The sequence below is a fragment of the Leptonychotes weddellii genome, chromosome 15 (assembly GCF_054177405.1).
Source record: "Leptonychotes weddellii isolate Sample4059 chromosome 15, ASM5417740v2, whole genome shotgun sequence".
In the NCBI taxonomy this organism is placed as follows: Eukaryota; Metazoa; Chordata; class Mammalia; order Carnivora; family Phocidae; genus Leptonychotes; species Leptonychotes weddellii.
Window position 1 is genome coordinate 40,580,545 of NC_138383.1, and position 13,328 is coordinate 40,593,872.

Genomic DNA, 13,328 nt, shown 5'->3' on the forward strand with positions numbered 1-13,328 from the left:
ACTGGCCAGCGTGGGAGATAGGAGCCGATTGATTGCCTTGGCCCCTACGGAATGACAAGCACATGATCTATTTATAGCCCCCCAACTCCAGGCTCCCTCCCCTGAGGCTGGGACACATTCCTGCCGGAGATGGCCCTCAAGGACCCAGCTGCTCCCGTGCAGGCTTTGGCCATTGCTGGGCCTAATCCAGACCCTCCACAGCAGCCCAGCCATGGGGCTACTGCCTTGGCTCACACTCCCGGGAACAGGGAGTTTTTTGCCCCCACTTCTTCCCTCTCTAAGCAGCTCTGACAGGGAGAAGAGGCAGCCTCCCTTGCCCTCGGGAGGTTTAGAATCCCCCACACTCTGAGGCTCCTCCGGCAGCAGAGGCCGGCAGATGGATGCTATACCCCAGCCCACTCCTCTACACGCTGCCCTCAACCCTGCCTCTGCCATTGTCCCTCCTTTCCTGGATTAAGGCAGACCCAGAGCTGTGAGCTCAGAAACTGAAAATCCCCTCTTCCACCCTCCTACTAGGTGACACCAAAGAGGCCAACCCAGTGTGGTCTAGGGTCCCGGAGGTGATCAGTAGCTGCCCACTCCACGCCCGGGAGACTGTCCTGCGCACGCCTGCATAAAGACAGGCTGGGTTCAGAGAAGTCCGAGGCCAAGGCCCAAAGGAGGGTACAGTGGGCCTGGCCATGCAGGGTTGGTGGCGAGTGAGGAGAGAGAGGGAACATGGCTCTGAGCAGTGCTCTTGGCCCTGCAGCATAAGGCCCTGCAGGTACCACAGGCCACAGCCACCAGAACAGAGCCCCTTCTCGTCCTCCACTTGGAGATCCAAGAATACTGCTTTTTCTGTACAGACAGGGAGGCTGCAGCCTGGGAAGAGAGGCAGGCAGGGAGGTGGGCAGGGAAGCAGGCTAGAGGCAAGCAGGGTGGGGAGGGTCTGGAGCTCCCCACTCACCATCCATGTGGTTCCGGGACAGGTACTTGAGGGCTTCATCAAGCAGGATGACAGGCAGAGATATCTGGAGCACCACCACCCACTGGCGCCCGCTCAGTGGGGTCACCTGGAAAATAAGCTGGGGAGCGGGGAGCTGTGGTTAAAGCTGTGCCCCCACCATCTAGCTGCTTCATACACCTGGGCTACCACGGACTCTTCGTGAGCAAGGTCCCACCTCCAGATCTTTGTCTACCCTGGTTCTTCTGCCAGAAGAGTCTGCCCTCCCCTGCCCTTCCCTGCCCTCCCACAATGACCAAATCATCTTGGTCCTGTTTGAGAAATGGGAGGGATTCTGTACTGGGGAGGAACATAGTCTCCTCCTTGCCCTGGCCTTGGGAGATTCCCCACAGCAAGAGGCCTTATCTGCACCTCTTCAGTCCCCTAAGTCTGAGGGTTCCCAAAGCACAAGCTGTTTGTACCAAGCACTTTCAGATCTCCCCACTCCCAGGCTGCCAGGCAGTTTCCACAGCAAAAGGGCCCAGAGAGGCCCAGTGCCCAACCCAGGGCCAGACCGTTGCAGGAGGGTTTGGACCCCGTCACAGAAGAGAACTGGGGCAGGGCAGAAACTCACGGGCAGGGGTGGTACCAATAGGATGAGGAAGTGCAGCGCCATGGACATGGCCACAGCGGCCAGCAGCCAAGGGTTCAGCCAGGGCGGCATCCGCAGCAGCGACTGGTTCTCCGACACGCTGCCAAGGGCACAGAGTACTCAGCACAGGCCCTGCTGTGGGCACCTCCACCCGTGTGGCCTGGGCCTCAGCATTTCCCTAATTGGGCCGACAGGCTGGAGCGCTCTGGGAGGCCAGTGGAGCCAGGAGGGGCGTGTCACAGTTACTTGCTCAGCCCTAGTGGCCTGTCCTAGGGCTTGGATGCCCCTTCTCTGTCCCTCAGACCCACTCTTGGCCCCTCTATTTATTCAGGCCCCAGTCGTGGCCCTCTTTGTTCCCTAGATCTCAATTCTGGCCCCACTTCCTCTCAAAACCCACTTTGGGACCCCTCTGACACTTAGGCCCTAATCCCAAACCCCCTGATCCTCAGACCACAATCCTGGGTATCTCTGACCCCAAATCTGGGTCCTGACTGACTCTCAGCCGCCACACTTAGGCCTCATCCCCCATCTCTCAACCCCAGCTCCAGGACCCTCTGCCCAGCCCACCTGTTGAGGGCATTGCACATTTCAATGGTCACCAGCACAGACAAGGCCATGGTTGTGGGAAAGCGTGACTCGAAGACCTCACAGTCGATGTCAGCAAAGAGTGGGTTGTCCTTGGAGCACTTCAGGAAGTTCCTCTGAGGGTACCAAGGTTGGGTGGGGTAGGGTGGGAGAGAACAGTGGTCAGGGGAGGGGCCGGTGTGTGGGAAGAGGGAAGCCTCACTCCATCCTCAGCCCACATTTGAGGACATAACACAACCGCTGGGCAAAGTGCTGCCATGCAGTGGGCCCAAGGAGGGGCACCCACCCACGATGGGGTCAGAGGGGCGACGCTGTGCTGGAGGAAAAGGCAGGCCATCCTGGGGCAGAGCTATGGAGGGACAGAGCGAGAGCAGCTAGCATTGGGATGGGGAGGACAGAAGAGCACCCTGGGATCAGAGGGAGGATGCGGGCTTTACCCTGAGTGTGCATGGGTGCCCTGAATATCAGAGCTGCCAGAGTGGGGGCGGTGATTTACTGAGACCACAGAATAAGTAAATGCTGATGAAAACCGATCAGCCAAATTGTTTGAACAGAATTCACCTTTGGTGGGCAAAGGCTGCATGTACCCTAATCACTGCTATTAAATAAGATTCCACTCATACCTTCCTCCATTTCTGCCACTGAAACTGAGCTCTACCAGCTGGCATTTTGCTTACAACATGGATTAATGAATTGCTAGGTGTGGGCTTACTACACGGCTTCCTCATAATTAAGGAAAAGATCTCAGGGCTCTCTATAGGGGATGTGGCTGTTGGCCCTGTAGTCCCAGGGGAGAGTTTGCTTCCTGTTCACAGACTTTGCTTACAGATTCTGCTGAGATAAGATGCTGAGCTGAGGACATGCATGAGAACTTCTACCCTGTTCTCTTCCACAACACTGGGATGAGTGTGAACGTTCATCACAGTTAGACAGCTTCCTTCTCCAATAACATAAATTTGTTCTCTGGAATATCATCTGAACACAGAGATCTTTTAAGCTCAAGTTGTTTAAAAGCTGGATCCACATGATGTAAAAATAACCCTCAAAGAGAAATCTATAAAATGACAGGCTCTCTGAGCTCCTGTCCCGTAAATAGATCTGTTTTCCCACACTGCATAAATACGGGCAAGGTGACTGTCAGCCAGAAGGGGCCGCTAGCACTTTCCTCTTCTCTCTCAGGCAGGATGAAAAATTCTAAAAGACTATGGCTTGGCTAGATTTCTTATTTCAACAAAGAGGTGAAGATTCTTATCTCATTTAAATCAACAGTGGGATTTTCTCCAAAAATCAAGCACCAGTATTTGGGACAAGTGCATGTTTTTATTTGGCAACATCCTAAAATTTTATTCCACCCGGAGAACAAGAGGACCAAGTGCCTCTTCCTGTTGTACCACTATGGTCAGGCCCCGCTTTTCCAGATCTTAATGACCTATGCATCCATGTGCATACAAATGTAGTGTACACACCTCCTACTCAAGCATGTGCAAGCCTAGAGCCTTATGCATGTGCAGAGGGGAAAATAGACAAACAGGGTCACATCCCGATGTTTCAATAGATAAATGCCCTGCCCAATTCAGACCTTCTGGGTTTTACCAGTGTGCATCTGCCACACGTGTGCATTATGCCCCAGGTCGTGAGTCATAGTGTGGCCTCATGAATCGTTTATTAGAAGGTACTCAGGGCTGGAACTTCTGTCTCATAGGTTCATTGTGAGCCTTGTTGGGGTGGGGGCTTGTTTTCTCTGGGTGATGCCACTGCTCTGCCTACTCCTTCCCTTTGCCTCCCTGGCTATTTCCTCTTTACCTTATCCTGCAAGGCCTCCTCTGTGTTTCACTAATTTAATTAATACTTACACAACTCTTACTATGTGCTAGATATTGGTCTAAGCACTTTACAAGAATTGACTCCAAGTTAATCCTCCTGACCGCCTTATGAGGGCTGAGGCAGGGACAATTATTACCCATTTTATAGATGAGGACACTAATAGAGAGGCTAAGTAGCCTGTCCAAAGTTACACAGCCAGTGTGTGGCCAGAACTAGGGTGTGGACCCAGGTAGCCTGGGTCCAGGCTCCATGCTCTGTGCTCTTAACCACTCTGCTGCCTTTTGACAGCTTCCTTCAGGAACCAAGGGCGGTTCTAGGCAGCTCTGCTGAAATTCCAACAACCAAAGCTGAAAGCTCTACCTTAGGTCTAACCCTAGACCACCTCCAAGTCCCACAGCCACCTGTATTTTTTCTGCTGAAGCTTCTCACCTTAAAATGTGACTGCCCACTTCCGTGTTCTTCCCAGGTCTTCGCAGAGCCTTTGCCTGCTTGGTGACTGGCACACAGTCGATGCTTAATAGTCATTTTTTGACCAGATGGATAAATGAGAAATGGAATGACCTGAAGACAGTTGGGAAGGTGGCACCAATGGGACTGGGGACTAACTAGTAGTGGGCATGGGGTATGTGTCTACCATGACCCCCACGGGTCTGGCATGGGTGACCAGGTCGGCTGTAGAACTGAGATGGGATGAAAGAAAGGGATGATTTGGGGAAAGGTGATAGATTTTTATTTTGGTAAGTGCAGTGGGCCTGTGGGACATCCCAGAGGAGATATCCGGCTGGATATATGGGACTGGGCTCAGAAGAAAGATCGGGGTGGGGGTGGGGTATCCTGGGAGATTTGAGATCTATAGATAAAAGAGGGTAACAGAGACAGTGCTGAAGAAGGCAGAGGCAGGATGGTTAGCACGCCCTTGCACTGCACCTTGCTGCTCCCATAGGAGCTAACTGAGCAGAGGTGCCTGAGGCTGGCCTGAACTTTCTGCCAAGGGCTGGGGGGCACCATCCTTTGGGATGAGAGCCTGGGCCTGTGCTCTGCACTGCTGTCAGAAAGGAGAGCCCACGTGCTAGAGGGCTGGTGGGTACCAGGAAAGTGTCCCTGAGCTGACTGTACCTAGATGTGAATACTGTGATAAGGCCCGAAATCACAGAGTCTCCCAGGGAGGACAGCCAGTGACAGGGCAAAGGGTCAGGTCCCTCCTTTGAGCTCTTCTATCCACAAGAAGGTAACGAAGGCAGGTACACTCAGAGGAAGAAGATCCTAAATCCCTGCAGCTCTCAGCTTTAAATGAAAAATCCACAACTGGCTTTGCTAGATTCGCTGCGAAGGTTCTTTGAAGCAAAAGAGATACCCAGACAGGGGCGCCTGGGTGGCGCAGTCAGTTAAGCATCCAACTCAGTTTTGGTTCAGGTTGTGATCTCAGCGTTGTGAGATCGAGCCCCACATCGGCCTCTGTGCTCAGTGTGGAGTCTGTTTGGATTCTCTTTCCCTTTCCCTCTGCCTCTCTACCCCACGCTTATTCTCTCTCTCTCTAATAAATAAATCTTTAAAAATAATAATAAAAAAAAGGAAATGCCCAGACAGAGGGACAGACTGACAGATAGCAGCTGAGGGGTCTCTTTGCTTGCTTCTAGAGCTATCCTGAGCTAAGCTAGCCCTGTGGTGGGCACCTGCTAGGCAGGTGACTTCAAGAGGTCAGTGGATCCCTTTCTAGAGAAGCATGTTGTTATGGAGGTGGAGGGGGAGCCTGGCAGATTCCTTCCCTCCACTGTCAATCTCCTTACTTGGACCCCCTGCCTGAAGTTCTACTTTTTAGGGGTTCATATCTCTGAGCCCTCAATTTTTGGGGGGGTTCCATGATAAAGGTAAGATACTTCTACACAGTTATGCCCCTTGTTAGTCCCCTAACTAAATGATTGGGAGAAGGAGTAACCACTTCTCTGGCTCAGGAGCTGGGCTGCTATCTCTAGGTTTCCAGTGGCTTCTGAGCTTGCCTCCTTTGATGGTGGATGTCTGTGTACGTGTATGGGGGTAAGGAGGGACAGCTGTAGGTCAACCGTGGGGTTCCAGGCCCCTTTCCCCTGGAACTCCAACAACTACTTGGGCTGTGAGTTCCACCTCAGAAATAACCCCAACAGGCTCCCTGGCTGTCCTTGCTTACCAGTTGGTAGAAGGTGACGTGAGGTCCCTCGGGATCATAAAGGAACCACCAAGTGGCAGCAGCCACCGTGGCCAGGCCCACGTACACTGCAAGGAGGAGAGGAGGAGACAGGCTATAGTGGGTAGCTGTGGTTTTCTGGCATCCACTTCTCCTTCCTAACAATCCCCTGAATTTCTGTCAAAGAACCACCCTCTCCCTCTCTGAGCCATGTGGTTTGCAAGCACCTGTCCTTAGCAACAGTGGTGGGCCCTGACCCGCAATCAGCACCCGCCACACCCCTGGCCACGGTGATTGGTAGGAGATAAGCAGGTGACCCAATCTGGGCCAAGAACAGGTCTGAGACTTTTGTCATATTACTGAGGGGTCACTCTCTGTTCTGTTGAATTTGGGGTTGTGATGGAGTAAACATGAGGCTACAGCTGCAGCAGCCATCCCCCCTCCAGAGGATGCCTGAGAATGGAGCTGAGGCAGAGCCAAAATATGCTGGTGATCCTGAGGCCTGGATCCAGCCATACCTGAAGCATGCGCTAGTCTTTTCCATGAGATGAGCCCAGTTTCTTTTGGCATGAGCCAGGCCCAGGCATACTGTCTGTAGTTTGCAAGCCTAAGTCAGAGAAGCTCTCAAGAAGCCCCTGAAACTCCACTGAGGGCCCCACTCACCTCCAATAGCCAGATATCGAAAAAAGAGCCAGCCGCTGATGAGGGCCTCATGAGGGTTCCTCGGCAGCTTCTCCATGATGTCCAGGTCTGGTGGGTTAAAGCCCAGGGCTGTGGCAGGTAGCCCATCTGTCACCAAGTTCACCCAGAGCAGCTGCACAGGGATCAGGGCTTCCGGGAGGCCCAGAATTGCCGTGAGGAAGATGCTGGAACCAGAGTCACAGGCTCTAGTCCCCAGCAACTGGAGGGTCCTACTCCTACTCCCAAGGCTGGGAAGCTCACCTACTGTCTGCATAGGAGCCCCATCTCACTTTGCCAGTTCTTACGTGTGTGCGTGGCTCTTCCCCACGCTGGGTCACTCCTGCCCTCAATCTCAGCTCTGGAACCTGGACAAATCTGGCCTTTAGGCCTCTCCTGTTTAGGCCACAACTCCTCTAGGGCATGTGCGCACGTGGACAACACACACCTGAGTACATACACATTTTTTTTTTTTTGACAGGAGCAAAACTTAGCACAGGCCACACAATCACACAAACATAAGCACCTACAACGCTTGTCCCCACATGCAGAGACGGCGGGATTCACATGTGTCCAGGCAAACTTGTGCTCACCATTCCCCACAGGCCTCTCTCACATGTGAGCCTGAGTGTGTACAAATTATATACTGGCACAAACCCTCTGTGCTCATACTTATGCCCAAAGATGCACAAGAGAACACATGCACATGTGTACACATACCTTTCATTTGAGTACACACACCATGCTCACACACAACTGTGTGCACACATTCACATACACATGTGAGCACAATTACTGCCCCAAAGTGGGGCTAGTTCTCCCATCTTGCCAAATCTAAACGTGGGAGTTATGGCTGAGGGATGATAGGGTACTTTTTAGGCCCCTCGTTGGGGGCTGGGGTTCACCGAGGCCTCTGGAGGAATGATGAGGTGCTCCTGCCCCTGCCCTCCTTGAGGTGAGACCCTAGAAGGCCCCAGCCAGGGCAGGACATGTGCCCCTCCACCCTTATAGCCCCATCCCAGGAACAGGCATCTCCCTTAGTGACCTAGAGCTGGTCAAGAGGGCTGGGAAGAGGAAATACAGGGCCTCACCAGACCACCTCGCCCACGTTGGAGGAGATGAGGTAGCGGATGAACTGCTTCATGTTGTTGTAGATGGCACGTCCCTCCTCCACCGCGGCCACGATCGAGGCAAAGTTGTCATCTGACAGCACCATCTCGGCTGCTGACTTGGCCACAGCTGTGCCAGAGCCCATGGCAATGCCAATCTCTGCTTTCTTCAGAGCCGGGGCATCATTCACCCCGTCTCCGGTCTGGGGGCAAAGTTAGGTAGGATCATGCCTAAGAAACTTCACCTCTCCTTCCTTGACTCCCCTCAACTAAGTCTATCCCCAAGCTCAGGGGACATCCCCAAGGAAGCAGACAGCTGAATAGAGCAAATGGTGAGGTTGAAAAGGAACTTAGAGACTGGGCTGGGGATGAGACGGTTGCAGACCCGGACAATTTTGAAGAGAAGATCAATTTGAAGGTCCTCATCTTCTTGATGAGGTGGACTTGGGGAAGAGGGTGGGTCACTGAGGATGGTGGAGATGAAATTCAGGTTGGCTGTGGTGTAGAAGATGAAACTGAGATTAGGGGCAAAATTAAGGTTAAGTCAGGGATGAGGTCAAGGTTGTGGCCCAGGAAAAGAACCAGGTAGGTGTTATAGCCAAAGGTTGGAGCCAAGGTGAAGGTCTGGGTCAACACTGGACTCAGGTAAAGGTCAAGTCAAAGTCAGAGGCCAAATCAAGGTTATGGTCCACATCAGGAGTGATGTCACAGTTAAGGTTGGAGATGCAGTCAAGGTCAAGATTAGAGACCATATAAAGTTGAGGACTACATAAAGTATTGGTTTTTAGGGGTCAAGGTCAATGTCAAGGATCAGGTCAGGGTGCAGGTCAAGACTGCAGCCCCTACACGTTCTGCATGGAGCACTGGGTGTTATGCACAAACAATAAATCATGGAACACTACATCTAAAACTAATGATGTAATGTATGGGGATTAACATAACAATAAAAAAATTTTTTAAAAAAAGACTGCAGCCCCTAACAAGGTTGAGCTCAAAGTAAAAATCAGATTAAGATGGTCAAGTTCAAGGTCAGGAACCAAGTCAACATGAAAGTCAAAAATAAAGTTAAGAACCAGATTACAACTGTAGTCAAGATTGGTGACCAGCTCAGTATCAAGGTCAAGACTGGGTCACAGGTTAGCATTAAAGTCAAGGTAAAGGACTGGGGGTGGAGGTCAACAGAGGCCAGGTCAGGGGTGAGATTGGGGTCAAGAATCAGATCAGTGTTGAGAATAGGTCTGTAATCAAGAATGAGACAAAAAAAAAAAAAAAAAAACTGGGCCCAAACAAAAGGTCTATCCAAAGGTGATAATGGATAAATAAACTGTGGTTATATTCACATGGTGGAAGGCTACTTAATGATATAAAAAACAATCATCTACTGATACCCAAACAACGTGGATAAATTTCAAAAGAAAGAAGCCAGACACAAGAGTACACACTGTGTGATCCCATTCATATGAAAATCTAGGACAGGCAATCGATGGTGGAAAAATGGCCTGTTGTGAGAGAGGGGCCTGATGGGGAAGGTACGTGAGGGAACTTCATGCGTCCATAGTGATGTTCCTTATCTTGATAAGGGTTCGGATGACACGCAAAGGTGTGTCTGCACTTATCAAAACACATCAAATGAATGATATGCTTAAGACTTGTGCATTTCGGGCGCCTGGGTGGCTCAGTCGTTAAGCGTCTGCCTTCGGCTCGGGTCATGATCCCAGGGTCCTGGGATCAAGCCCCGCATCGGGCTCCCTGCTCCGCAGGGAGCCTGCTTCTCCCTCTCCCACTCCCCCTGCTTGTGTTCCTGCTCTCGCTCTCTCTCTCTCTCTCTCTGTCTGTCAAATAAACAAATAAAATCTTTAAAAAAAAAAAAAGACTTGTGCATTTCATTGCATGTAAGTCTTGCCTCAAAAAGGAAAAAAATAGAACCACAAAGAACTGCTGCTCTCTAGAGTATGCATTCTAAATTATGTGAGGGTGAAGTGTACTGATGTCTGCAACTTACTTTGAAATTTATTTAAGAAAAGATGGATGAAGGATGGATAGATGGATAGGTATTTGCAAAGCAAACAGAATATTACTTATAGAATCTAGATCATAGATATTACAGGTGTTTACTATGAAACTATTTTAATTTCTTCTTGCGTTTGAGATTTTTTGTAATAAACCGTTGGAAAAAACAAGAACGAAGCAGAAGCAGAGGTGGTATGGGTTGCTCTTTCCAAGCTCTATGGCCAGTGTCCCCCTCACTCCTCCCCACCTCAGCTCGGCTCCCATCTTGTGGCCTCACCATGGCGGTGATCTCATTAAAGGACTGTAGGTTCTCTACGATTCGGGACTTGTGCGCAGGTTCCACACGGGCAAAACAGCAAGCCGTGCGGCAGGCGTGGCGCTGCTCCTCGGGGCTGAGGTCATCGAACTCGCGGCCTGTGTAGGCCTTCCCCACCACGTCCTCTGTGTCCCCGAAGATGCCAAGCCGGCGGCAGATGGCCACAGCTGTGCCTTTGTTGTCCCCTGTGATCATGACCACACGGATGCCGGCCTGGTGGCAGCGTGCGATGCAAGCAGCCACCTCAGGCCTTGGAGGGTCCAGCATGCCCACGCAGCCCACAAAAGTCAGGTCCGTCTGTAGGGAGGGGGCAGATGCAAGTGGAGCCTGGGCCCATGCTCAACCTCCTACCTGCCCAGCCTTTGCAGGGAGACGCACAGCCCCCAGCCTTGGGACTCTGCCCTGGCGCCCACCTCGTACTGCACAAACTTGCTGCAGTCGTCCAGCTGCATGTCCTCCTTCCTGGGGGGTGCATCCCGAGTGGCCAGCGCCAGGCAACGCAACGTGTCTGAGCCTGAGCCCCAATCCCGAATCTTGGCCAGGATCTGCTCCCTGCAGGTGGCAGTCAGGGGTACTGTGTGGCCCCCCACTCGGACTGAGCTGCAGCGCTCGATCACACTCTCAGGAGCCCCCTGCATCGTGGGTGAGGGGAGAGGCAACTCTGTCAGTCAGGACCCCTTCCTTCCCCTCTTGCCCAACTGAGGAAGTTGAGGCCCAGAAATGGGAAAATGCCATCCAAAGGGACACAAAGCAAGATATGGACCAGATTCCATTCTTTGAAAGTTCAGAGTGAGAACCAAGGGGGCCTCACTGTGAGAAAACCCAAAAGGAATGGGGGGGGGTTGTGGCTGCCCATTGGGTGGCACCCTCCCCCCCTACCAACCCAAAGCTGGGAAGGTCTGCTGCAGCATTTGGGGAGGGGGGAGAGGACGGGCAGCCCTCCTACAGGTCCTGCCTCCCTGCCAATCTGGTGCGGCTGGGATCCCAATTCTGTAGGGGGCTCAGCAATGGGAGGCAAGCTGAGCCCTGCCTGGGGACCAGAAATAGAACCATGCTGACGGTGTGGCTCTGGGAAGGTGTTCTTGGGGGTGACAGGTTCCTCACTAGCCTTGGGGTCTCACCTTGGGTCTTGCCCCTATTCTCACCTTGGGAATAGCTTCTGAACCCTCCATCAACACCTTCTCCCTCTCCCCAAAGGGCACTCCAACTGCTAAGTTTTCAAGGTGGCCCGAGATCCCAATACAGAAGCCTTTTCATTTCAAAAGGGGTTAAAACCTCCATTTCAGTGTGAAGTTAGGACTGTCATTCCTACTTCAGGTTGAAAAGCAGTGACAGGCAGTGTGATGGGCAGAAGTCTGGATGGGAGACTTCCCCTTCCCTAGGACTCAGTTTCCAGAACGTGAAGCACCAAAGATGGGCACCAACCACTGCAACACCCCCATCAGAGGTGAAAGGCTTTTGAGATCTTCCAGCTTGACCTTGCCATTCAGATGGGGAGACTGAGGCCCATGGAGGAGCATAGGTGACCCCAAGGTCATGTGACAAGGCAGTGCCTCTCAGCCCAGAGTTGGGACCATGGTGAGCGGCAAGCCTTGGTGCCTGGCCCTGGCTTTATCTCCACTAAGGCTGGATCCTGCTCCCCGTTCCCCATGGAAGGCTGACCACCCTCATTCTAGATTCACTGCTTCGACAATGGGCCTCACACCTCCCTCAGTCTCCCACAGTGGCAGTCACTAGCTCTTCAGAGGACTGAAGATCAGATCTCCCAGGGACTCCACATGTGCAGAAGCCCCAGGCCAGTTAGGCAGGCCCCACCTTCACAAACATCTTGCTGCCCTGGGCTGCCAGGCCAGGGACAGTAGGCGTGCAGTACACTGACATGGACTTCCGGTCTCGGGAGAACTCCAGAGTAAACTCCTTGCGCATCAGCTGCTTGATGACCTATGGGGCTCAGAAGGGTCAGGATGTGAGGGGCGGAGCCAGAAACTCTCACTGCTTTCTTTCCAGCAGCTTGATCGCACGAAGAGCCTCTTGCTCCCTGTGGGATGATGTCTATCCACCTCTGATCCTGACATTTGAAGCCCCCATCTCCCTCCCTCCCAAAAGGTTGCCACTTCCTGACCATGCTGTGCACTTCCCAACTCTGGCTCCTCGCCCACACTCAGTCTTCTCCTCTCTTTTCTCTCTAGCCAAGTCTTACCAGGGCCTGAGGCCCCTCCTCCTCCCAGAGGCCTCCCAAGACCTTGTCCTCCTCCCTTGCTTCTCTCGATGCCCAGACGCCCCAGCTGCGAGGCCTGTGGCCAGAGCCCTCACTGTGCTCACCGCATTGCAGGCACTGGCTCGCTCCACCCGGGATAGGGCCTGTAGGTTGGTGTCAAACACATTCATTTTCTCCACCAAGCAAGTCAGAGCCGTCTCCGTGGCCTCTCCTACCTTCTCATACACGCCCTTAGCCTGGTGGGGCCCAGAGTACAGGGGGTGAAGAGCAGGGCAGCCTCCAGTGGACCCCCATCCTTACCTCCCACATCCTTACCTTACCTCCTGGCCCCTGGAGCTCTCGTTACCAGAGTTACCTTTAACCTCCTTTGCTGCAGACCAGTGGGGCCCTTCCCAGTCCAGCTGACATGGGGTCTGGAGAGTGTCTGGCACTGAGGCTTCCCTTCCCTTCTGACACCCCCTCCGCCCCATCCCCACCCCCACCCCCACCCCCGCCCTAGGCATCAGTGAACATGTATCCTCCCTGCTATCCACCTCACTCGCTGCAGGCTCCTTCTCAGCCTCCTTCCCCAGATTCCCCAGATTCCTCTTTCTAAACTCTGCTGTCCAGACCCTGCTCCTTCCCTCCCACCTTCTCTCCCTGAGGCCTCATATACCCCCTGCTTCCCCCACCTGTCATGTGCTTGACTTCCAGTGCCCAGCCTGGCAGTGACCTTTCCCCTGAGCTCCAAGCCCACATATCTAATTGCTGCCTGTTGGACTTGGTTCCTTAGTGACCCTCAGGCCACCTCCCCTTATCCCTCTATTTGCCACTCCAGTGGACAGTCCCAGCCAGGACAACAACCAGGAGGTAC

The 13,328-nt window shown here is 52.9% G+C and overlaps 1 protein-coding gene across 4 annotated transcripts in view; it reads right to left on the reverse strand.

Annotated features, from left to right (window-relative positions):
• Positions 1-13,328, reverse strand: part of ATP2A3 (ATPase sarcoplasmic/endoplasmic reticulum Ca2+ transporting 3) — a 34,414-nt gene that overhangs the window by 2,993 nt on the left and 18,093 nt on the right. For 2 of the 4 annotated variants that reach the window (XM_081805555.1, XM_081805554.1), the window contains 11 exons: positions 12,580-12,711; positions 12,073-12,198; positions 10,671-10,889; positions 10,219-10,554; positions 7,914-8,134; positions 6,808-7,010; positions 6,148-6,233; positions 2,142-2,275; positions 1,557-1,674; positions 947-1,064; positions 18-861 (listed from right to left, as the gene is read on the reverse strand). In XM_081805555.1, coding sequence (XP_081661681.1) covers positions 479-861; positions 947-1,064; positions 1,557-1,674; positions 2,142-2,275; positions 6,148-6,233; positions 6,808-7,010; positions 7,914-8,134; positions 10,219-10,554; positions 10,671-10,889; positions 12,073-12,198; positions 12,580-12,711 — 2,076 coding nt within the window. In that variant the 3' untranslated portion in view covers positions 18-478. Of the gene's footprint in view, positions 1-17; positions 862-946; positions 1,065-1,556; positions 1,675-2,141; positions 2,276-6,147; positions 6,234-6,807; positions 7,011-7,913; positions 8,135-10,218; positions 10,555-10,670; positions 10,890-12,072; positions 12,199-12,579; positions 12,712-13,328 lie in introns of those variants that run through there. The other 2 variants (XM_081805557.1, XM_081805556.1) reach the window with 2 other exon arrangements.